The 25,189-nt window shown below is 44.1% G+C and overlaps 1 protein-coding gene across 2 annotated transcripts in view; it reads right to left on the reverse strand.

Annotated features, from left to right (window-relative positions):
- Positions 1-25,189, reverse strand: part of COL4A2 (collagen type IV alpha 2 chain) — a 145,815-nt gene that overhangs the window by 80,132 nt on the left and 40,494 nt on the right. Inside the window, exons 5-11 of one of the 2 annotated variants that reach the window (XM_035110370.2) lie at positions 8,182-8,316; positions 8,059-8,103; positions 6,743-6,859; positions 3,419-3,490; positions 2,466-2,501; positions 2,301-2,363; positions 1,977-2,012 (exon numbers count right to left, since the gene is read on the reverse strand). In XM_035110370.2, the coding sequence (XP_034966261.2) occupies positions 1,977-2,012; positions 2,301-2,363; positions 2,466-2,501; positions 3,419-3,490; positions 6,743-6,859; positions 8,059-8,103; positions 8,182-8,316 (504 nt within the window). The remainder of the gene's footprint in view (positions 1-1,976; positions 2,013-2,300; positions 2,364-2,465; positions 2,502-3,418; positions 3,491-6,742; positions 6,860-8,058; positions 8,104-8,181; positions 8,317-25,189) is intronic. The other variant, XM_060272358.1, reaches the window with a different exon arrangement.

Consider the following 25,189-nt stretch of genomic DNA (forward strand, 5'->3'; position numbering starts at 1 on the left):
TAATGACCACTTGTAAATACTGTAAATAAAGACTATAAAAATGCCAGAAGGCTCTCGTGGTGATTGTGTGAAGAGAGGAAACCTGTCAGCTGACACTTCAGGACCAAGGAGGAAGGGATCCAAATGGTCCGCTTCTTCCAGGCGTGCCTGGAGTTGTTCAGCAACCATCCAGTCAATCACCTTGCCCAAGAATGGAAGATTTGAGACTGGGCAATAGTTGGCCATATTGGCCAGGTCTAACGATGTGTTTTAAAGAAGTGGTTTAATGACCGCCTCTCTCAGCAGGTCTGGGAAGGCTCCCTCACAGAGGGAAGCATTCACCACCCCACAGAGCCCAATGCCCAGCCCTGCCCAGCTCGCTTTTATAAGCCAGGATGGGCAAGGATCAAGAAGACAGGTGGTCGGTTTCACTCGTCCAAGCAGCCTGTCCACATCCTTGGATTGAAATTGATCCCACACAACTTGACTAGACAGGACTCTAGTACTTTCCCACCCCGGCCCTGCTCCCACCTTGGAGTCTACCTCTTTCTGAATCTGAGCGACTTAATCTGCAAAAAAACCTTGGCAAAATCGTTGCAGGAGATCTTGGGGTCTTTACAAGGCCCCGATTGTGAAGGTGGTTTACCATCTTTGTTTCAATTGGAAAACCGTAAGACGAAATTTTCGCATTTCAAAATGACTCGCGGAACGAATGAATTTCGTCTTGCGAGGCATCACTGTATTGATTTCCCCCAGAATTGATGTCCTTGCCAATGGCCATTCCTGCCTTCAGGCGTGGCAGCCCTCTGTGGCGCACTCTTTTTCTTTCCCTCTGCAGCATCAGCCATTTTTCTAGGGTTGAAACTGTATTTATTTCTTCCGCTTCGGTGTGCGTGTGGTTATGTGCTACTTGTGTGACTGCTGGTGTGGTGTTTGCATTCTCCTGCCCTAATTTAAAAACGGCTTGGCCACCTCCTCCTGGTTCACTGTTTTTACACTAGCAACAGAGTGAGTGTTCCTATTACGTCCCTGCCTGCCTGCTTCTATTGGCCTTTGAGATTGAGTCCTGCCCGCCTGCCTGCTGGTTCGCTTTGGTGGCGATGGAGGGCCTGCCCCTCGTCCTGGTCGGCAGCTGTGGCAAGGAGTGTGTGTGTAGCTTCTGTTTCCCCCCATTCCCAGTTCGCAGAGCGGCAAACAGAGTGTGTGGTTTGGTGTGAGGCTTTTGCCTGCCTCTTCTCCAGGTCCATGGAGTGGTATTCACCACTCTGGAGACCTCTGGGGCTGAATTTCTATAATCCTCCTCCGGGTCCACAGTTTAGTTTATTTGGTGAAAATCAGAGGCTATCTGTGTGCACCTCTTTGCTGTCTTAATGACAGCCATGGAGAACGCTTGTGGCTTAATTGACCCGCCTCTGAAAAAGCAAAGCAAAAACTGAAACACTTAGGTGTCCTCTAAAGCTGAGGGATGCGCTAAGACTGCTCCCCCAGCGCCTTTCTTCCACAGTTTTACCTCAGTCCCAGGCTCGCAATACAGAGCAGGCCTTAGCTCCTAAAAGTGCTTCCATTCAGTCAAATGCTAAGACTGCACCACCATCTGCGGGTGAGGTGCAGATTGATCCTTTATCTTATTCTGAGCCAGAACGTTTAGGTTTTTCTGAGGATCAGAGACAAAAGCATCATGACCCCTCTCCAGCTACTCCAGATGCTCCACCTCCCATTTCTCAAACCTTTCCAGCCTCATTGATTGAGCAGTTGAAGGAAGTCCATATTGCTCCACTGTCCTCTGAATTGCATGTAAACTTATCTCCAAAGAAGCAGCCTAGGTCAAAGAAAGTAACCCATTCTGCCACCCAGAATTGTGCTATTCCACTTTATCTTGATGGCTTAAACTCCTCAACTGACCAAAGGAACTTCTATAGCAAATTTGTATTTGCAACAGACCTGTGGATCATGTTCTATGGACCCAAGATGGTCCCAGTCATCAGAAAGAGACTTACCTGAAGTCCTGGAGATCCTGGTGGCCCTGGAGGTCCCTGAAAACAGAAGTTAGACAGTAATGGATCCCTTCGGAGTGTTCATATAAATATATGTATTTCACAAATGGCTTTTAAAATGTAACTAGAATCTAAATATTTTAATAACTGTTTCAGCACTCCAGGGTCCTTTCATGTTTTAATACTAATTAAAAAGCATTAATTCTAACTAGAGGAGTTCTGAGATTTGCCCATGTGCAGTCATCTGGATACCCCGCTATCTGCATTAGTGTAGCCATTCCCCAGGGCAGCCGATGAATTATAATTTATGCATTTCATTATACTTACAGGTAGACCTGTGCTTCCAACTGGACCATATATACCCACTGCACCAGGAGCACCTTGAGGTCCCTAGACAGCAAGATAATTGAATGTTTTAAAAGTCAAACTGTTCCTTAATAGTTTATCATAAAGCCACTCTTAAAAATTGTTATTTATCATGTTAGTACTTACCGGGAAGCCCCTCAAACCTGGGTCACCAGTGTCTCCCTAGAGAAAGATATCTGAGATAGTAAATGCAAGTCTAACATAAACAGCAATTTCTACTACATTGAAACAAAAGGTACACATACATTATTTACAGAGCTTTGTGATGATTTGCAAAATGCAAAATATAAAAGTAATTAGAAAAGTAATACTTTGTAAGTATGACAATGTCTTCAGTTCATATATGTAACAGAAACAAAACATTTAACAACTAATATGCAAATACTTATTTCCTGTAAAACATTAAAGCTATGTCTATACCAGGGGTAGGCAACCTAAGGCCCGTGGGCCGGATGCAGCCCAATCGCCTTCTCAATCCGGCCTGCGGACGGTCTGGGAATCAGCATGTTTTTACATGAGTAGAATGTGTCCTTTTATTTAAAATGCATCTCTGGGTTATTTGTGGGGCATAGGAATTCGTTCACCCCCCCAAAAAAAATAGTTCGGCCCACCACATGGGCTGAGGGATCGTGGTCTGGCCCACAGCTGAAAAAGGTTACTGACCCCTGGTCTATACAGTATACGATTTGTTTCAATATTCACTTTCACTTGAAAGAGCATGGAAAAGGACTTTTCTTGACCAAAAAGATTTGTATTGCTATGATTAACTGTTACAGAACTTTCATAGGATGGTTTTACTTGCATTGGATAGAATCCATCTCTATAGATACACACTGAAAAATGAGACGCAAGATTTTCAATTGACAGTCTACATTTGGGCACATGATGAAAAAGCCTTCCTCCTGAAAATGTGGCTTCAGAACATAACTGGAAGGTTTCAATCTTCTCACAAATTCAGGAAGAGCTGAGACTCTCAAAACATTTGAAAGGAGGTAGAGTAACCAAAAAACCATGGTACCAGAAAACATGCTAACTTTGTACAACATCTTATTAAGTTCTTAACAGCAGTGCAAACTTACCCTGAACTGCACGGCTAATTCCGGAGTAAAAACAAAGGGCTCTCCCTTCTGACCTTTGGGTCCTTGGATTCCCTACAGTGGTTGAAAACAAGTATTTAGCTCTCTGCCCATGATCACTAACAGCACAAGGGTTTTATGGAGCTGTTTCAGTAAATCTATGCATATCCATATGTAAGCACTACCATTTCTCTTCTGATACCTGGGTATGGAGTAAAAGCCTTCCTAAACCCTCCCTCAAGCCAACAGAAGGTAGTGTGGTAAATTTAAATGAAGGTAGGATTTGTGGCCCATATTGGCACTACTCCACATGCCACATAATACTTGTTCCGCATTTGTAATAACTTGGGTGTTTAGTGTGGCAGAACCTGCAATATGGAACTCCCTGCCAACTGAGATGAAGAAGGCACCTTTGTTCGGTTTCTGGCTTCGTCACGAGTCAATGGTGTTCACTCCTCACTGCAGGGGAAGTTCAGGCAGGGGAAAGTCGGGATTTACGAGGCAAAAATCCTGACCATGTTCCCCAGTGGGGTCTGGGGAGCTCACTGCATCCTGTTGTGCCACTCAAGCCCGTGTCTGCCAACTTGAAAGGCAGAACGGGTATGACCTGGGAGCGTGTCCCTGATGTGGACGAGCCTTTGTTTCTGGCATGATTTGGGTTGGTTCATCCTTAATCTGGAATTGGCGTTTAATCAAGAGGTGCTCCTGGATTGACATATGGTAATGGGCTACAATCAATTAGCTGCCAAAAGGACTGGGCCTGACTTTTTGAAGGTATCTGAATGTTTTTTCTAAAGTTTGAAAATCTTCACAACAGCCAAGAAAGGAAAGGGGAGGACAAGGTGGTCTTCTTTTTCTTGTCCTCCCCATATAATGAAAGAGACGTGTATAGCCACGGCTATGTTATTCTGCCTGTTACCATGGAAAAGAGGAGGGAAACTTTTGATTTATACTCAACAATGAATTTAACAAGGTTTTATTATGCCCTCCTCCCTCGACCAAGGTTGAATGGACTCTATTTAAAATTATCTTTGGATTGGACCAGGAGTGCATAGCTGCCAAGTTTTCCCTTTTCTCGCGAGGAAGCCTATTCAGCATAAGGGAAAATCCCTTAAAAAAAGGGATAACTTGGCAGCTATGGGAGTGTGAGGGAGCAATGCAGAGCAAGAGGAACGAACGACTGCTGAACAGATCTGGCAAGAGGCCGAGTTTGATAAAAGATCTTGCATTTAACTGTGTGCCAAGGAAGAACTCCAGAGTGGAATTTTAATGGCAGAGACTGGACATGTACTCTGTGAGTCATTTCTGGCCACAGCCCATATGCTAGTTGGTGAACAGTGGAAGGAATGGAATATGACCTTGAACCATCCAGATAAACACAGCAAAGAACTGAACAATGGAAGATAGTAATTAATTCTCCCAGCACACCAGGTCTGAAACAACAATGTACATGAAGGACTACACACGTAGGCACTGTTTGTAAGGAGGGGGAAAATGTGGTCAGCTGCAAGAATGGACTAACGCTTAGTGAAGGATGACAACCGGAGATGATGTGGCTATGGGAAGAAATGATTGACATGTTTGCAACAGGAGTGGGAAACCCGATTTTAAAAAATTAAAATTTTATTTGTAATAATTTAGAAAATTAATAAAAAATAATTTTAAAATAAAGAAAAAAGGTGCCTTCATTGTATACTTTTCGGCACCTGCTATAAAAATGTTCCTGTTTCCAATCCAATCCAAATAACTTTATTGCATGGAGATCTAAATAGAGACTATTATTTGTGGCACGACATCCCTTTTGCTTGTAATTAATTTTTATTCAGATTTGTCATGGCCAAATACTAGCACAATAAAGTTATTTGGATTGGATTGGCAAGCCTAGCTAGATGCTTAGAAAGTCTATGTGAATTTTAACTTTTGTATGGTTTAAACCATGGTCGTGAAAATTTCTCATTTTTTGTTCTATCTTTTGGAAATTGTTTTGAGGATTTTTACAATCAAACAGTGTATACATTTTATGAAATAAATAATAAATATTAACATTCACCCTTTAAATCTGGCAGGGGATGGCCATCTTTCTTTAGATGCCATGCTGTTCTCTTAATGTCTTTTGCTGCCTGCTGGCTCTCAGCCAGCAGCACATGGGCTCAATCCCCATGTGGGATTAACTCACACTTTGTTATGTAATTACAAGCTAAAGCCTGCTTCAGGGATCATACTGTGAATTGAATGTGAGTAAACATCATTACTTTTAAAAATAATAATAATAAAATAAATCTGGTAGGGGAACCCCCCCCCCATCTTTAATATCTATTAGCAATTTATGTTTAACCCTGGGGCTTTCCCCCTGCCAGGTAAATCTAGAGATGTCCCTCTGCTATTCCTTGAATCAGCCTGCTCCCCCAATCACAGGAATTGATTTAAACAGAAAAATCATCTTTGATAGCACGTTCATCTTTATGATAGTTATTCTCCTCCAAAATGATAGGTTAAGTCTATTCCAGATCACCAGGTGTTTTTCTCTTTATAAGTCCTAATGTAATTGTCTTGGAATAAATTAATGGGGTGTTTTTTTTGCTCCAAAAGTTGTTATCAAAGGCTTTTCCCATGATTTGAAATTATATTATGTGGCAGCCTGTCTCACCTGGATTCGTGAGTGGTTGTTATTCCTGGTTCCCAACCTTTTTTTGGCCATGCCCCACCTAAGCATCTCTAAAATCCTGGTGCCCCCCCGACATATAATTCTTATTATTGAATAAGTGAACCCCCATTCACATGTAGGAAGCCTAAAAGGTCTAAACAACATGGTCTAAACAAGCTTCCAAATTGCCCCCCCCATAAAAATCAAATTGCCCCCCTGTGTGTGGGGGGGGTGCACTTGAGCAAGGTGTGGAGAAGGAGTGTGGCTTGGAGAAGATGTGGGACCTAGAGGGGGCGAGGCTCCCTCACGCTGCCTCCCATGGCAAAGTGAATGCATGGTTTTGGTGGTCCATGATTTGTGACTGCACAAGTTGAGGGAGCTCCATGTTAGCCTAGAAGCTATTGCTGTACAAGATGAATGCTAGGGATCCTGGGATTTATCACGAAGCAGAGCTATGGAGGAATTATAGTTTTTGCAGGATTTTAAGACATAATGCTAACAAGACAAATTCACAGAAACACTCCACCAGGCTTCCTCCCATGAGGGAAAATCTACTACTCTTCTCCTGACACTGGTGATAAGGACCAGCGTACATTCTGCTGTGGTTTACAAAACATTTGCAAAGGTTGCATTAACTAAGATGTAGTTCCATTCCATTTATTCATTCAGTGTTAGCAACTTACAAAGAATCCGGGCATGCCTCCAGGTCCCTGGCTTCCCTGCTGACCAGCGTCCCCCTTGGTCCCATTGCAGCCATCATGGCCTGGTTTGCCCCTTGATCCTGCTTGACCCGGATGACCCTGCAGAGACAGAACAAACACAACAATGTTGATCCAACCATCTGTTTCTAGTTTCTACTTCCTAGTCTTCACACAGCTCTTAAATGTTCTCACCATTACCCTAAGCAATGACTCCATGAGAAAACTGAGTGGGGGGAAATTCTTTAAAATATCACTGTAGTTTAAACCAGATACGCCAGAAAACTTGAAAAGCCATCAGTGGGAAAGGGAAGTGGACACATGGACAATCAGTGGGCTGGGAAGAGTGGAGAAACAAAAGAGAAAAAAAGAGATGTCAATCTATCATCAGTTCCCTCTCTTCTATTTCAAAAAGGAAGCTCACTGAGGCAAAAGTCAAATGTGCACAAGAAGAACTGCATGAATCCAGGCTCTGCTTTGAGCCAAGTCACCTTCTCTAGGCCCCAAACCTGGAGTGCCAACTTGGACAGGCCCAGTGGTGTGCAGTGCATTCAAATTCAGCTTAAACTGTCTGGTTCCATATTTAAAATTGGGCTTGAGAGATTTTGTGTCAAGAATCAGGGGAAATCAGTATGGAGTAAGCCAGTTCTGGGCTACAAGTCTGGGTAGCTCTGGAAAAGAGTCAAACCTCTTTGTTTATTATTTTACACAACACATTATCAATTAGAAAGTTCAAAACCAAGTTTTACTTTGACAATAATGCCTCCTCATTAATTTGTCATGTTCAGAATTTGGTGAAAGCTATTTTCACCATTTGCCCAAGGTTATTTGCACTTTAAATATCCTCCAAAACTTTCACTATCTGTAACACAAAAGATTGATTTTTATTTCATAAAATGGCTTGTATACCTTCACTCTGTGAAATTAGACAGGTAGGCAGGAGAGACGGGGGTGGACTGGGAAACTGGTGGAGATCCATGAAACTTTTTTTAAAAAAAATCCAGTCAGCTTTTACTACAGAATCTACAGTTTTAAATTAATATTTAGTTTTCTATTACTATCTGTTTAAACTCTATTTATATCTTGCTTTCAACCTTCATTTTATTTTGTTTATATTTCTGATGTGTTTTTAAGTTATGTTTGGCAACCACATGGTTGTTTTAGAGAAACGGGGGGCTATTTTTACATGTTACTGAACTCAATAGGCAGCAGATATTTCATATTGGAAAGATTATTTGAAACCAGTCTGAACTATTTACAGAAAGACTTTATTTCAGTAGATTAAATGAGTGTCTACTTACAGGAATGCCATCTGCACCAGAAAAACCAGTGATGCCTCTTTGCCCCTAAGAAGAAAAAGGAAACATGATGAAAAAGCCCAGTCTTCCTTTACAGTTAAGTTAGCCTAATGGAAGTTGTATTACCGCTTCTCCCTTTGGTCCAGTTATTCCTGGTTGGCCTCTTTCGCCTTTATATCCTTTGTGCCCTGGAAGTCCTGGGATACCTCCCACTCCAGGCGGTCCTGGGAATCCCTGCTGCCCAAGAAGTCCTGGTTGGCCCTGAAAATCACAACAAACACCATTTTTAGAAACTACGCTAATGCATGCAACACTTGATCTCTGCAGTAATGAAGAAACCTGTGCTTCTCTTAATAAAGAAAGAAGCTACCGGTAGCAAATTTTACAGAAGTCTAATCATAGCTGCCAAGTCTCCCGTTTTCCCTGGGAAATCCCCGTTTTTCCAGCTGTTCCTAGCTGAAAAAACGGATTTTTTTGTTTTTCCCTGGTTTATTCTAGCGCGGTGGCCATTTTGGAACTGGGCGGAGCATGCTCAGAAGCGACTTTTGATGCTGCTCTGCCCAGTTTCAAAATGGCTGCAGTCCCAAAATGGCAGCAACACTACTTCTGGTCTGCTATTTCTGGCCCGGTCCCTTATTTCTCTGATAGCAACTTGGCAGGTATGAGTCTAATTCCTCTGAATAGTAACATCCACCTAAATATTTTGCAGTGCAAATGAGTAACAAATGCAAGGAAGCCCTATATTTCACACTGTATTCTAGAGAAGTCTTTCTGCTTGTTGACCAAGCATTAGAGAAGTCTCTTTTGCTATTGCATTTCAACAGTACACACCAGTGCGTCAATACCATACAGGTTTACTTAGAAATAAGTCTCACCGTATCCAATGAAGCTTACCCCCAGGTAACTGTATAAGGTTGCAACATGTATAGAATTGTGAAGCCCACTTAATTGGGGAGTGGTTTAAAAAAATATAATTATATATATAATTATATACATATATACATATACATATACATACACACACACACACACACACACACACACACACACACACACACACACAGTAATACCTCTGTGAAAGTCTGCCTTGTCTAGCGTCCGTTCCAGTGAATGTCCACGGCAAACCCAGAACTACCGGAACGCGTTACTTCTGGGTTTGCTGCTCGCGCATGCACAGAAGCGTTGAATTGCGTTTCGTGCATGTGCAAAAGCACAAACAGCTCCACATGCATGTGCAGATGCAGCGCTTTGCCTTGCGTCCTTTTCGGCTAGTGGCCAGGGCTCCGGAACAGATCCCGGTCACAAGACAAGGTACAACTGTATTAAAACAGTATAAAAATACACAAAAACTGGGGATTCGCTTAAGCAGTCTGAAACAGAACAGTATGGTGGCTGGAAAACTGGAGAGAATTCGGGATCATAGAATTGTAGCGAGGGAAGGGACCCCAAATGTCATCTAGTCCAATCCCCTGAAATACAGTGGTACCTCGAGTTAAGTACCTAATCCGTTCCGGGGTGCTGTTTGCACCCCAAAAAGTACTTAACCCAAGCGGCGCTTTAGTGCATGTGCGAAGCGCCAATAGGGTGCTTCTGCGCATGCGTGAAGCGCGCAGAATGCTTCTGCGCATGTGTGCGGGCGGAACCCAGAAGTAAATACTTCCGGGTCCGTCGAGTATGCAACCCAAAAGTACGCAACCTGAAGCATACTCAACCCGAGGTATGACTGTACAGGAATATCAGCTAAAGCCTCCATGACCAATGACCATCCAACCTCTGCTGAAAACCCCCCAGAGGCTGTTGCAGCGGAAGGAAGTATCCTCCATCCTTAATGTCGGGCTACCAGGCACACAATGCATGATACAACACACTCACTCCGTATATGATTTACCACAACCAGCCTCCGAGCAAGTCAAGCCTGGGAAAGGCCTGTGGGACACATCCATTACTTTGCCTTCTAATCCCTAGGAAGGGACTGTTATAGGAGGGGCTGGCTGAAGGGAAACCTCCATTCTTCAGGGAATCACAGAGACTCTTGGGGTCTGAAGGAACCTGGAAATCCTCATAGATGTAGTTCTATTTTCTTGTGGTCTTCCTCCCTGTTTTGGTTTGTGCTACTCAATTGAGCTACCTTTTGAAGGGGAGTAGCTGAATGCTGATACCACCCCCACCCTGTTATTAAAAGGTTGTGGTACTCTGCCCCCCCCCCCAGGGTTGAGGAAATACCACCAAGCTCTCTGGTGCCTCATCCACACACCCTCTGTTGGGTGTCTTGCAGACTGCAATCCTGGCACACAACTCCAAAGCAGCCGTTATTATTTATTTTACAAAAGCATCTCCTGCAGACAACTAAAGGTAAACGCTAAACGCTTGTCCCATTTGTTGCTGGCAGAAACATCCTAAGAGTCATTGCACATTATTTAGAATTTTCATGCGAGGCAATCTTCCAATAGTAATAATAATAAAAATAACAACAACAATAATTGTCTGTCTCTCTGTCTGTCTGTATGCTGCTCATCTGATTGGGTTGCCCCAGCCACTCTGGGCAGCTCAGTGTCCAGGCTGGAGGAGGGGGGTGGAGACACTCCTTCAGGTGTATAGGGCTAAGGCTGTTTACCGTATTACAGATGACAAAATAGATAAATAATTTTTATTATTAATTAAAGTTGTATACCACCCTTCATCAGAAGATCACAGGGCGCGTCATAACATAAAAATACAAAATAAACAAGTAAAATAGATCCTTTACATTTTGATAGTTTTATCTTTAAAACAGACCTGTAGATGGCACTCATCAACTGCATCAATAGCAACATCAGAAAACTAGAACCACAAATGCACTTTTAAGGAATACTTCCACTAAATTCATGACAGTTTGAAGTGCAAGACTGTTTAGTAGGCAAGCAGGTCAGGCTTGGAAGGGAGGCATTAGTCTAGTCTGGTCCCACGTCACCGTGACTCTTAGGCAAGAAGATTTGTCCCTAAAATGGTCACCAACAGCCTGCCTCTTGTTGCCATATATTACAGAAAGGAAAGCAATGTCTTGCGTAATGAAATGTGATCCTGAATAAACAGACAGCGCCTTACATGGGCAATGTAAACGAGAGCAGAACAGAAGGACTGAAGCACAAAGGAAAGTGTGCATTAATAAGTCTGATGCGGCTGTGTTGGGAAGTTGTATTTAGACAAGAGAAGCGTTACTGTTTATCTACCGCCATCTCAGGTATTCATTAAACAGTGTCAGAAGCCCAAACTACTCCACAGATGTGGCCGTCCTGATATTGCTGGAGTCCAATTCCCTTCAGCTCCAGCCTGATGGCCAATGGAGAGGGATGATGGGAATTGTAGTTCAACAGCTTCAGGAGGACTATAGGTTCCCCCTCCCTGCTACAGAAGATCCAGCAAGGAGATGGGGCTCTTGGGTCAAGAAACCAAGGCCAAAATGACAAAGCTTCCCTACCCCGAGAGCCCAGGGACTTCTCAAAATAATATGTTAGTTATTTATGTTTACAAAGGTATTTGTATACCTTTATCATAAAAACATATTAAAGCAATTTCCAGCAATAAAACCATAAAACCATGCAGCAAAAGCAAAACAAGCGAAAAACAAGAGAGTTGAAAAACAAACATCAGTAAACCATTGCTAAGGGATGAACTGTTAACTGCCTACATAGGCCTGGCAGAATATAAAGGATTTCAGCAGGAGTTTAAAAGTTGGCCCAGAAGGCACCCAATGAATCTCTAGTGGCAGGGTGTTCCACAGAACTGGGACCGCCACCCCCAGCAACTGGCTTCAAATCTTTCCCCTTTACCAACTGGGAAATGTTGGAGGGTAACAGTAGTGTATGGGATTTATTCCTGTGTGGTTTCTAGTGCCAACAGCAAGACTCCTGCTGCATAAGAGCAGGGCACTCTTTGACAAACCCCCCCCCCCCCGCCTTGCTATTTACCATCCCAGTCTGTGTGGACTGGAACCACCGATTCTGGGAGAACATTTCTTTGTGTGTGCAGAATAAACTTCTGTAGCTGCTTCCTGGCTGTATGCCTTTCCCACCATGGGGAATGGGGGAGTAAAATGTTCCCCTTGGGAGAGATTTGACCCAGGGATCCTAGAGTACCAGTATGTTGCAATAACATGTGTGCCAATGCAACTGTTGCGGCTATTCATAGCATCATAGAGTTGGAAGAGACCACAAAGGCCATCCATTCCAACCCCCTGCCAAGCAGGAAACACCATCAAAGCATTCCTGACAGATGGCTGTCAAACCTCCGCTTAAAGACCTCCAAAGAAGGAGACTCCACCACACTCCTTGGCAGCAAATTCCACTGTCGAACAGCTCTTACTGTCAGGAAGTTCTTCCTAATGTTTAGGTGGAATCTTCTTTCTTGTAGTTTATTGTAGTTTCATCATGTCAGACTAATCTGATCCCATTTTTTGACAGAGTCACAAGCCTGGTAGATGAAGGGAATGCTGTGGATGTAGCCTATCTTGATTTCAGCAAGGCCTCTGACAAGGTGCCCCATGATATTCTTGTAAAGAAGCTGGTAAAATGCGGGCTAGACAATGCTACCATTCAGTGGATTTGTAACTGGCTGACTGACATGGTGATTCCCTTGCTAGCTGTTCATACAGTAGGAACATCAGAAGGACTGCTGGATGTGCCCAGGGGCCCATCTAATCCAGCCTCCTGTCCTCACAGTGGCCAACCAATTGCCCCAAAGGGAAACCCACGAACAGGATGCAAACCATTCTGCGGTTTCCAGCAACTGGTATTCCGAAGCACAACTGCTTCCCCTGTGGTCGCCCTCTTGTCCTCCATGAATCTGCCTGATTCTCTTTTAAAGCCATCCAAGCTGGTGGCCATTGCTGCCTCCTGTGGGTTTAACTCTGTGCTGTGTTATCTGTCCTGAATCTTTCAAAATTCACTTTCATTGGACATCCGCAAGTTCTAGTGTTGTGAGAGAGGGGGAAAACTTTTCTCTATCCACCTTCTTCATGCCACACACAGTTTTATAAACTTCTAGCATGTTGCCTCTTACTTGCCTTTTCTCTAAACTTAAAGGTCCCAAATGCAGAGGTGTTTGTTTTGTGCTTCAGCAGACAAGGCCACAGGCTCCCCAGGAGGTCCATGGCCATGCCTGGCTGTCTCCTTCTGCGGAGCTGGAGGCAAGGCAACGTGGGCCGCCTCCCTCCGTCTCTGTGCATATGGGATTTTGCCATGTTGGGGGTGCACTAGTGGAGTTTCTAGGGGTGTGGTGGGCATGCCTGCCACTTTTCCTACTGATTTGCTGTGTTTGGGTCGTTTAGGTTTCCCCTTCCCTGTTGGGCTAGAAGAGCATAAGAGCATAAGGTAGAGTGACAGCATACACCCCCACCCTGCATAATGAGGGTCTGGGGGTGATCAAGTAGCAGCTTGATACTAAGCATGTTGATACTTGGGATGGAGTCCGGAATTTGTCTCTTTTGCTGCTCTAATTAATATGTTGGACCCTTCAGACACTGCTGCATTCATTCGCTGCCAGAAATTAAAGCTTATACATGAAAAATAAAGGCAAATTAAAATTTATTTTTCTAAAATGCTAAAGAATAAAATCTCACCAAGTTTAGTCTAATAGTCAGGTAATTTACTGTTCATTTAAACTGAGTCATCCAGACATATGACATTTACTCCCAGGAAATTAAATAAATTCCAGGGAGTGATTCAGCCCTTAGAATGATTTTTAAAATTGCAAATAAGGTCAAAATTAACATTAAATTCTCATAAAAGTGCCTGCTAAGAAATTCTCTCCACTGAGATTCTAAAAGTCATGTTCTTGTTTGTGAGCAGTAAATTTGACAGTCATCCAAACAACTGAAGAGGCTCTCCTTTCTCATGATTCAAATTCATTTATCAGATGCTTCCCCAGACTGTTTCATCCTTTGGAAAATAATCATGTCACCATATAATGTCACCAATTTGTATATTCTAAGTATTTTTTATCTTAATTTTCACATCAGAAGTCACATAAAATAGTTCCAAAAGATCACAATAGTAGAATAATGAAAAATATAACATACTGTATACTATTTGTAAAATTTAGCATTACTCTCAAAAACCTTGGCCTAGGATTATTCTTGTGTATATTAGAATCACTGGCCCCAATCCAGAGTGCAGCATGCACCTGGGGCTCCCCATTGTCATCTATGGCAGCTGGACCGCTTTGAATATATGGGTTCCTCTTTCATACCTGGCAAGAGGAAGCAGGTGTGTGCATCTCCTCTGATGTGGATCACAGTCCTTCTGTTTACACAAATTTAGTCAAGCCACTTATCCAGATAGGATTTACAACTATCACTCATGCATGTTTTTCCAACATTCTCACCTAAATTTATTGAGCATCTTGCCCAATTACCAAACTATTCTACAGGAACCAAAACAAATTTTGAAGCCTGAAAGGGTAACAAATGGGTGGTTTTAGAGATGTGACGAGTGAGCAAGAGCTGTTATCTTAGACTCCCTCGGCGCAAAACAGGTGAAAGGGAAATGTTATTGGTCAAAAGAGATTCAGGGCAAGTTGAAACACAACCACCAAGCTTAATGCTGCCCTCACACACAGCCTCTGCGGCAATGGCAGAGCACAGGATGCTAACTCTCTTGGCAGTCAAGGCATGCCTGCTCTGCCTGGGCCTGCTAATGGAGCGGATGAGGCCCATGGAGCTGAAACTCAGTTATGAGAAGAGCTGGTTCTCCAGCCCTGCATAGAGCTACAGGATTTGGAGCCTGGAGGTAATTTATCCAGCATTTAAAATGAAGGCCCAAGTAGACATTGTGGCATACAATGCCTTTGGCCCACTTCTGCGGACAGCCCATTAGCCACCCTTTCTAGACAGTTAATCCTGCTCTGCTAAAGGGCTGCCTTTGAAGCTGCGCATCCACAACAACAGGCCCCAGACAGACGCTGAGTGAGGCAAACCACTTGCCACTTTTTAAAAATCAGCGCTTGATATCCAAGTTCAAATGCTTTCAGTGACCTTTTTCTGGGAAGTGGCTTTTAATCTAGTCATAAAGAAAATTGGTTATAAATTTTCAAATATGTAAATGCTGCTTGGTTCATTAAGACAGCATCTGGCACCCGTATCTTGCATTAAAACACTCCTGCCTGGCCAGCTCATGGCTTCCTTTTCAGGCTGTGTGGGAGTTGTTCTCAAGGCTGAGAATGTTCAGGAAGTTTAGCACAGATGTTTTCTTTCAGGAGGCATTAAAGACACCAGTAACAACATCTGTTCTTTTTGGTTGTTGTTTAAAAACATTATGAGAACATAATTTTCCTTCAAAGCTACTGATCATTGAAATTTCCAAACTATGCTTGTGGTGAAACTTGTAATCTTAGACAAGAATCTCAGACATGAACTGTGCAGTTTCTATAAGGAATAATTTCATTACTTCTGTTCTGTTTAAACAGTACATGCTGGGAACAATCTTCAAGAATTTAACAGACACTAATTAAGCCAGGCATTCCCAAACTTCGGCCCTCCAGATGTTTTGGACTACAATTCCCATCATCCCTGACCACTGGTCCTGTTAGCTAGGGATCATGGGAGTTGTAGGCCAAAACATCTGGAGGGCCGCAGTTTGGGGGTGCCTGATTTAAACAGCCAATCTTATGTCTCTTGGGAGGGAATTCCAGAATCTCTTGTGTCACCACCCAACCGTGCTTCTGAGAGAGAGCAAAAGAAACCCGCAAATGAGACCCATTTACATTCTCCTTTCATGTATTTAGAATTCCATGGAGAGAGTTGGAGGCTCTGCTTGCTGATCCTGCTCCCACCCCCCCATTCTGCCACTCCTCCATCCATGTATAGAGGAGGAAGGCCTGGTGTGGAAAACCTCTTGTGCTTGTGGAAGCTCTCCATGCAGTGTAGAACCAGCCAGGATTCCAAATCATGCAGGGAGATTTAATGAGGCTCCCATCTTCAGAACTTTGATCGCACATTCACAGAGTGCTGTTAGCATGTGCCAGATCAGGCAGGGCTTAGAAAGGCATCCCTGCTCTCCTCTGCAAACTTGTTGACATGCAAGGAGGATGAATGTCCAACTATGACTACAGTCAGAAAATTAATTGCCCAAGACCAAAGTGATTGTCAAAGACCTAAGGATTTAAATAACAAGACGGCTTTGTTTAGTAACAGCTCAGCAACAGAATAAACTTTCTAGATATTTGGAAATATTTTCCACCTCTTATATTGCTGAGACTAGGCTTGACTTTCAAATCCTATTTAGTGTCCTGAGTCCCAAGGAGACATCTGGGAGAGGCTGGCTGGGTCAGGACAATAGCTGCCAAGTTATCCCTTTTTTAAAGGGATTTTCCCTTATGCTGAATAGGCTTCCTCGCGAGAAAAGGGAAAACTTGGCAGCTATGGTCAGGACAATGGGTTAGAGGAGCTCAAGGAGGAAGCCAACAGGTTGGGACAAGCCATATAATGCCTTGAGAATCACCTGAGGTTGGCAGATAACTGGAAACCAAGATGGCCATACAGCAGTGGTTTTCAATCAGTATGCCATGGCACCCTGGGGTGCCTTAAATGCTGCTCAGGGGTGTCGCGGGCAGAAATAATGTAGCTGGTCAAGGGAGCCATGGACTCAAAAAGGTTGAAAACCTCTGCCATACAGTGATTAAACATGTTCATGTATTATAATATTGTTACATAAAAATATGAAACAATGTACAGTACGTCATTATTGTTCAGTTGAACAAGAGAAGAAAATGGAAACAGGGGATTAATTTAGCTTGTGATGAAAACATAGTAGTGTTTATAAAAAGGCAAAATCTTCCATTTATGAGTAAGTGGAGAGTAGTTTTTCCCATTGCCCATTGTTAAAACTGTTTAGCAACATGTACTTGTACAAATCCCGGGGGGGGGGGGGTGAGATTAGAAAACCAGATGGCTGCATTTCTTTCCTTCTGAATTTCTGGATAGTTCTCACTTTGGTTTCTACCCATGGTCAGATTAGATGAATTGTAAACATGGAACTAATTCCAAACTTTCAGGATTCTCATAGTCTCATGAGGATTACTCAAGTCAGGAAGAATTTTAATGGAGCATTATACAAAGGCAGTTGTGTCACTATCAAATTGTGGAAGTAAATGCCAAAGAAACTGCATCAAACACTTCCCCTCTCAAAATCAAATGAAATGACATGTGTCTCGTCCCTCCAAGAAACAGGGAGGTTTTGCCATAATACCCAGCTGAGTTCATCATCATTAACATTACCATCAAAATCATTATTAATTTATTATTATTATTTTCCCTGTATCAGGAAATTTTTAATGTCTGATGTTTTACAATTTTTATACCGGTATGTGCTGTAAGCCGCCCAGAGTGGCTGGAGCAACCCAGTCAGATGGGCGGGGTAAAAATGTTATCACAGAATCATAGAGTTGGAAGAGACCACAAGGGCCATCCAGTCCAACCCCCTGCCATGTTGTTGTTGTTGTTGTTGTTGTTGTTGTTGTTGTTGTTGTTGTTGTATACCCCACCCTTCCTCCCAAAGGAGCCTATTGGAGGCAAGTTTCGCCAAACATACTCTGGCTATCCCTCTTGGTACTTGAGCAAGTTTTAGGTGCGCATCACCCATAAGATATTTCTTTTACTCAAGAAAATGCTTTGCTGGTGCTTTTTAGTGAGAATGCAGCTAATGTAGGCTAGAGGTTATCATTTGAAATATTGTTGTCTTTATTTGTATCAAGCAGGGCAAAAACAGTATTAAGGAAGATGTGCTAAGAAAAAAAATGCCTATCTGAAGGCATATGTTTTATGTAGTGTATTTTATGGAAAAGAAAAAGAGGTTGTATGAGGGGAAATGAATAAAGAAAGAAATATGTTTCTTCGAAAACAGATACCACAACATGAAAAAGGAACAAAAAACCTGCAAATCCTGAAGGATTAAAAAATGCCTTTTTGAAATGTAAAATATAAATGAGCTCAAGTGGTACAGAATCAAATTTTAATATGCCTGGATAGCTAGGAAATAAAATAATCCCTCACCTTGTCCAAACATGCCATGGCATAGGGGTCCAGAGATGTACCCAGCACCGTTCTGCTAGCTGGGGAGGTTGTCGGTGGGAGGCAATCCTCGCCACTCCTCTCTCCTCTCTCCTAGAGGGACTGGCAGGACAAGGCTGACCCCTAGCAGGGCACCAGGCCAGAAGACCTCAGCACCTCTGTGGAACAGAGAGAGGTGTCAGAGGAACTAGTGGATGAGGGCATGGAATACCAGGAGCACAGTGAAGGAGAGATTATACAGCCCTCCAACACGGGGAGAGGGGCACAAGGACCCTGGAGGAACATAACTCTCCTGCCCACACGGTTTCCAAGGTTCAGAAGGGGCATTTGGAGGGCAGAACAACAGGGGCAGCCTGTCCAAAGGAGTGCAAGATTGAGCGCAAGGCTGAGTGCATGAATGACAACCTGAAGCCAATTAAGAGCCAGGCCTGGGTCTCGGTGGAGTGTCTCTGCCCAGCAGCTGAGGACTCTATAAGAGGAGAGATAGCAGGCAGGCCCTCAGGGGTAGCACACAGTTTCAAGGTGGACGTTTGCTCAATGCAAGGGACCCTGGAGAGCAGTGGCGGCAATTGTGAAGGAGGCAAGGCAGAAGAGCATTGCCAGAAGAGTGGAGGAGGCATGCCAGAGAGCGGCTGTGATGCTGGGCTGCGGAAGGAGGTGAAGGCAAGGGGTGCTTGGGAAGAGCCACGGTTGGTGGCACCTGGGAATCACCGGGGCAGTCAGCTGCAGCATAGCTAGCCACTGACCCTGGCACAGGCACTGAGAACACGGACCTCAGCAGCAAGCGTCTGCCGGGACAAACTGATAGCTCATACTGCTCCATCTTGTGATAAAGGAATTTAGCATTCTTTTCCCTGGTCGTATTCTGTAGACATTTGTGTTCTTAATTTATGTTTTAGAGGTTTGGCACTTCTATCAGGAAACTACTTTTGAATTACTTTTTATAGTAATTACTTTTTATAGTAAGTTGTCTCTGGAAACTAGAAGCAGAAGGAAAAGTGGGAAGAAAAAGTAATGAAGTGGCATTTGATTATTTATATAATACACAATTAAATCATTTGCAATATAATATGAATTTTTAGAGAATATTATAAAGACATAACTTCAATTTGGAAGTGTGCTGGTACTTTAGTGAACATTGGGTTGTAGTGTGCAATATGTACGGTGTAAACTGTGTTTGTGTGTTAATATAAATAAAAATATCAAATGTTTTTTTAAAAAAAGTGCAGTTGGAAGTGTTTACCAGGAATCTGTTTACTAGACTAATAATAATAATAATAGTAATAATAATTTTATTATTTATACCCCAACCATCCCCAGCCACTCTGGGCGGCTCCCAATCAAATATTAAAAACACAGTACAGCATTAAACCTTAAAAACTTCCCTAAACAGGGCTGCCTTCAGGTGTCTTCTAAAAATCAGATAGTTGCTTATTTCCTTGGCATCTGATGGGAGGGCGTTCTACAGGGCGGGCACCACTACTGAGAAGGCCCTCTGCCTGGTTCCCTGTAACCTCACTTCTCGCAGGGAGGGAACCGCCAGAAGGCCCTCAGCGCTGGACCTCAGTCTATTTCCTTCCCCATAACTAACTGTCAGGAGATGATATTGCCTCCATGCAAGCGCAGAGCAGAGTCCCCACCGTTCTGCAGCTGGAGGCAGCCAAAGTCAGCAGCAGGAGAGGCAGCACCTGGCACCCCAGAGGCCAGTCTTTCTGGCTGTGCACTGCCTCTCTTGAATGAAAAGAGAGAGACTGGGATGATGCAAGCCTCTGAAACCTTGAATCCCAAAATGAAACCAGCTGCACTCGGGATGCGGAGTGTCCTAAGCAAGGCCGGTGGGACTTGGCCTTGCTTGACCCAGCATTCAGGAAGATGCAGAAGACTTCATGTGAAGAAAGACAAAGGGTTGCTGAAAAAATAGAAATATCAGAACGCATGTCTCTTTCACTTCCTGTGTTGCAACTTTCTCTCATAAGAATGCTTTCATAGATAAGCCAGAAATTCAGCCAGTTGCATATAACTTGTAATAATGATTTTCATTATACATGATCCATTTTATTATTTTCTTCCTTGAATGCCTTTCAGCAACACTTTCATCAGCAACAATGATTATACAAGAGTCCACTCATACTAAGAACAACCTTGTGAAAGTCACGCGAAAAGGAGGCCATGGTCTTGCTGAATAAGATGTGCATTTAAAAAAATAACCCATTTTTGATAAAAGTTCCAAAGCATTAACCAAACATTGTGTTTGCGATGCTGATGGGAGACAAACTATTATCTTAAACTCACTTTGTGAAAATACTTTAGGCTGCAATCGTAACCCAACCTACTTGAGAGTAAGCCCCACTGAATTCAATAGGATTTTCTTCTGAGTAGGTGTGGTAAGGACTGTGCTGTTAGTTTCAGTAGAGATGGTTTTTACATAATTTGTTTAAGATTAGTGTATAAAGCATTTTAGGAGATCAAGTAACGTCTGGTTTCGAGATCACTAGCATTTAGAATTTGTATAAATATACCATTTCCCCTGTTTTAAGACGTAGTCATAAAATAAGCCATAGCAGGATTTTTAAGCATTCAAGGAATATAAGCCATACCCTGGAAATAAGACATAGTGATAGGCGCAGCAGCAATGCCGGCCGCGGTAGGAGGGGGGGGAAATAAGACACCCCCTGAAAATAAGCCATAGTGTGTTTTTTTATAGGAAAAATAAATATAAGACGGTGTCATATTTTTGGAGAAACACGGTACTAGCTGACCCGGCCACGTGTTGCTGTGGTTCTTTCCTGTGATTCCCCCCACTCTGTCTGGACAAATGACTTATCCTGCCCCCTCCTCCCCCCATCCACTGGTTCATCCCTGTGACTGGCCCCACCCTGTCCTGACTCATGAGGTATCGAGCCCCCTCCTCCCCCACCCCCTGTCTGAGTCCTCTGTTGTCCCCTCCCCCCTGTATCTCCATATCTTGGCCCCCGCGCAGGGCTGAGAATAGGTTAGGGTCCTTGGGGGGGTCTTGGTGTTGAGGGGAGGGTTGAGGAGAGGTGAGGGTCCTTGGGGGTCTTGGTCTTGTGGGGGTGGGAGGGTTGAGGAGAGGTGAGGGTCCTTGGGGGTCTTGGTCTTGTGGGGGTGGGAGGGTTGAGGAGAGGTGAGGGTCCTTGGGGGGGTCTTGGTCTTGGGGGAGGGGAGTGTTGTGGAGAGGTCAGTGAGTTTAGAGGGTATTGTTGTTGGGGGTGAAGGTTGTGGAGGGGGTTTGTTGTGTGGGGGGAGTTTAGAGGGGATGGGTCTGCGTGGGTATGTGAGTGGGGTGAAGTTTATGGAGGGGGTAAGTCCGTTCTGGCTGGGTTTTGTGTTTTGTAAGGGGTTGGTTGAGCGGATTACGTAGTTATCGTGGGGGGGGTAGGTTTGTGGAGGATCCCGATCCGTTGCGGACATGGGTCTCCGGTGGGGAGTTGGCCTCCGGAGCGGTGAGGTTTGTAGAGGGGTAAGTCTGTTCTGGATGCGGTTTGTCTTGTGTAAGGGGGGGAAAGTCCATTGTGGCTGGGTTTGGGGTTTTGTAAGGGGTCGGGTGAGTGGAGGATACAGTTATCATGTTGGGGGGGGGAGGTTTGTGGAAGGTCCCGATTTGTTGCGGACGCGGGTGGAGGGCTCCAGAGGGCTCTCTGGTGGTGTGGAGGGCTCCGGAGAGGCCCGTGTGACTGGTTGGGGCGGTTCTCGGGCGACGTGGGTGGCGGATCGAGTAGGGGCCGTGGGAGAGTTGGGTCCGGGGTGTCAGTGATTTAGTTTTTGTGGCCTGTCTCTTTTGCGGCTGTTGGGCGGTGACGTGGTCAGCGGAATGGTCAGGAGTGCTGGGAGGTTTGGTTCTGGGGTGGGGGAGAATTCTTTCTTGAGGCCTGGCTCCCTGTTGGGTAGGTATATTGTCCGACGGTGGCGATTTGGGATGGTCTGTCTCCCGGTAGTGGGGCCTTGTTTGGAGGAGAGATTTCTGTAGGGTCCTGATCTGTGGCCGCGGGGATGATGGCGCGTTGGAGGAGATGGTCTCAAATGGCGGGTAGCCGTTTGAGGCTGGAAAGTGAGGTCCCAGTGGCGGGAGGCAGTGGAGGGCGGCGCGTCGGAGGAGGTGGAGGCGACGGTTTGTGGCCGCAAATGGTGGGTAGCCACTTGAGGTAGGAAATGGCGGGCAGCGAGTGTAAGTTGTTGCCTTGGGAGGTGTGCGCCAATGTCGGAGAGGGTTTGCAGGCGGCAGCGCGCGATCAGCCTTTCCCTTGGATGCTGCTGGATTCTTCAGAGCTTCTGCTGGTGATGTGTAATAGGGGCGCCACTTTTTGTCTTTAATCATTATTTTAGGTGTGAAAGGTGTGGTTTTTTTGATAATTTTTAATGCCAGATCCCTCCCTGATGGGCATGGAATGTTGTGGCCAAATTTGTTACATTACGGTTCAGTGGTTACGGAGAAAGGCTGTTACATCTGCGCACACAATGCCTACATTTTTATATATATAGATAGCATAATACATGGAATCAGTAGAATCTAAACATTTCTCAAGAAAGTACACCAAATATCTTCACAACAGATGAGACATAATATCCACATTTAAATTATGGGACATGAAATACAAAGCCAATTGTATAAACTCTCCTACCCCAGTCCAATATACTCCTCCTTCTGTTTTCACATCAACAAGCGATTCATTCACAACCATTGGATATAGTTGTCCAGATTATTTTCAGTCATGCTCCATTCTGCCTCCTGTTCAATTACTTACAAATAACAGCTGTGACAAAATAATGCCGTCAGCTTTTTTCCTGCTAACATGCACTGGACTGCCTACATTTCCAGAGCTCTCAAACACCCACAACTAACGTAATGATGCTTTGGTTTCGGAACAACGTATCATAAGCGTATTTTGAACAGGTGGATCCAACTCTTTCACAGGCAACACATGGAAGCAGAAGAAATGTGGTGGCTCAACTACTGTCCCAATACATGTTAGGCTCTCAGGAATGTTGCTATGACTCACTTTTTCCACCGTCTACCTTTACCTCTGCTTTTCATGAACACAAAATACTAATAATCCCTAGCCAAACTTTTCACTCCTTGTATTAAGGCCCTGAGGTCCCAGCAGAAGTCAGCTCTTGGCTGTACTTGCTCTCATCAGGCTGCTTGCTCAGCTAACTAGTTATTAGATTTTTATATCACCTGTCAATAAAAAATATCTCGCAGGTTTCAAAACGTTATTCTCTTCCTGCTACCTAAAGTCCTGTCAACCAAGTAATTGTATTTTCCAATTGCAAGCTACTACCATATAATTTCATTAGGGCTGCACTAAATATTATGGAGCGATCTTTGGGTTAAAAATATTTTATTATATATTAAGACACTCAAAATTCACCTTTTTTGCACCTCTAAGCACTTCAGCAATAATGTATATTATTCACTACAGCCGCTTCCTCTTCACAACAGCCAGTCAGTGAACACAGGGTGAATATTGTGGCAGCGCCATGCTAAACAGCCATTCACTTCTGGAATTTGGGCAGCATCACCAAAGATGAACATGGCCAATCTTTCCTGTACCACTTTGCCTTCCCTTTGGGTGGCTGGAGGGCGCAGTGGAGCTGTGGGTGTCCTTCATGTTGAGGAGGAACATGGGAAAGTGGCTGCTATTGTAGCCGAAGCACTTGAGCTTACTGAGCGTATGGCTATTGCTTCTAGCCCCTCCTAAGAAGGGGAAAGTATTATTCCTCTTTACAGCCCCCCCCCCCAATCACAAAAGGGGAGGTGCTTTTCATTGTCTGCAAACACATCTGCCAAATTTAGAGGAGCCTGCCCCACCCAAAATAGTCCCAAACATGTCCTCAACTCAACAGCCGCATTGCAAGTGTCATCCAGAAAAATCAAATCTGCTCATTCTGCCTGTTAACATCTTGACAAAAACTGTGGCTAAACAGCACAGATCTGGTTTCCCTCTGACTGCCTGGTGTTTCCAACCCCCCCCCCTTCCCCTGTGCCGCTGTGCCCCTCCCTCACCTGCTATGCAAGTTCCTATTTATGGGTTTCTGAGAGAATGGGCTTCGATAACCATGGAAAGAAAAAAACATTGTGCTGACAGTGAATGGATGAGGCAGGATTGGGGTGGGATTAACACATAGGTTAATAACAATGTATTAAGTTTCCAGCCTTCAGCAAAAAAAGTGAGAATGAGCTACTATTCTCAGTTATGATGTATGAGCAATTGGGGGAGGTGTTAGAAATCTGCTCTGCAAAGGCAACCATGGTGTCCTCTGACGCATTTATGAAACTGGAGCTATAAAGCATCTCCTGACAGAGCAAAACACAGTCTGCAGGGGAGCTCCGCAAAAGAGATTTGGGCTCTCTTCAAATGTTTACAAGAATGTGACGTGCTCTTGGCAGCAGAACTTTGAGCAATGCTATGACCATGGATGGTAAGGACAAAATCAGCCCCAGAAAGCGATGCAAGAAGGCATTCCTCCCCCCCCCCCATGAGAAGGAACTCCACTTTTCATGGCAGGCATTGCTTGTTCAAGAAATATTTGTATAGACACACCAGTAGGCCCAAAATTAACACATGAAATGCTGTAAACTCTGCAGTTGCCTAATAAAACAATGTAAGATTTATTTATTTTATTTTTTTCAAAAGTCTTTGAAAGAACAGTACACCCGAAATTACCTAAAAACATTCAAGAAATATGGTGCTGAATTTTCATATGTGGGAGAACATGGTTCTTCCCATGGACTGCTAGAAGATCAAACCTATCCATTCTTAAGGAAATCAGCCCTGAGTGCTCCCTGGAAGGACAGATCGTGAAGCTGAGGCTCCAATACTTTGGCCACCTCATGAGAAGAGAAGACTCCCTGGAAAAGACCCTGATGTTGGGAAAGATTGAGGGCACTAGGAGAAGGGGACGACAGAGGACGAGATGGTTGGACAGTGTTCTCGAAGCCACCAACTTGAGTTTGACCAAACTGCAGGAGGCAGTGCAAGACAGGAGTGCCTGGCGTGCTCTGGTCCATAGGGTCACAAAGAGTTGGACACGACTAAACGACTAAACAACATGGTTCAAATGCTTGAGACA

This window comes from Zootoca vivipara, chromosome 3, assembly GCF_963506605.1.
Source record: "Zootoca vivipara chromosome 3, rZooViv1.1, whole genome shotgun sequence".
NCBI lineage: Eukaryota > Metazoa > Chordata > Lepidosauria > Squamata > Lacertidae > Zootoca > Zootoca vivipara.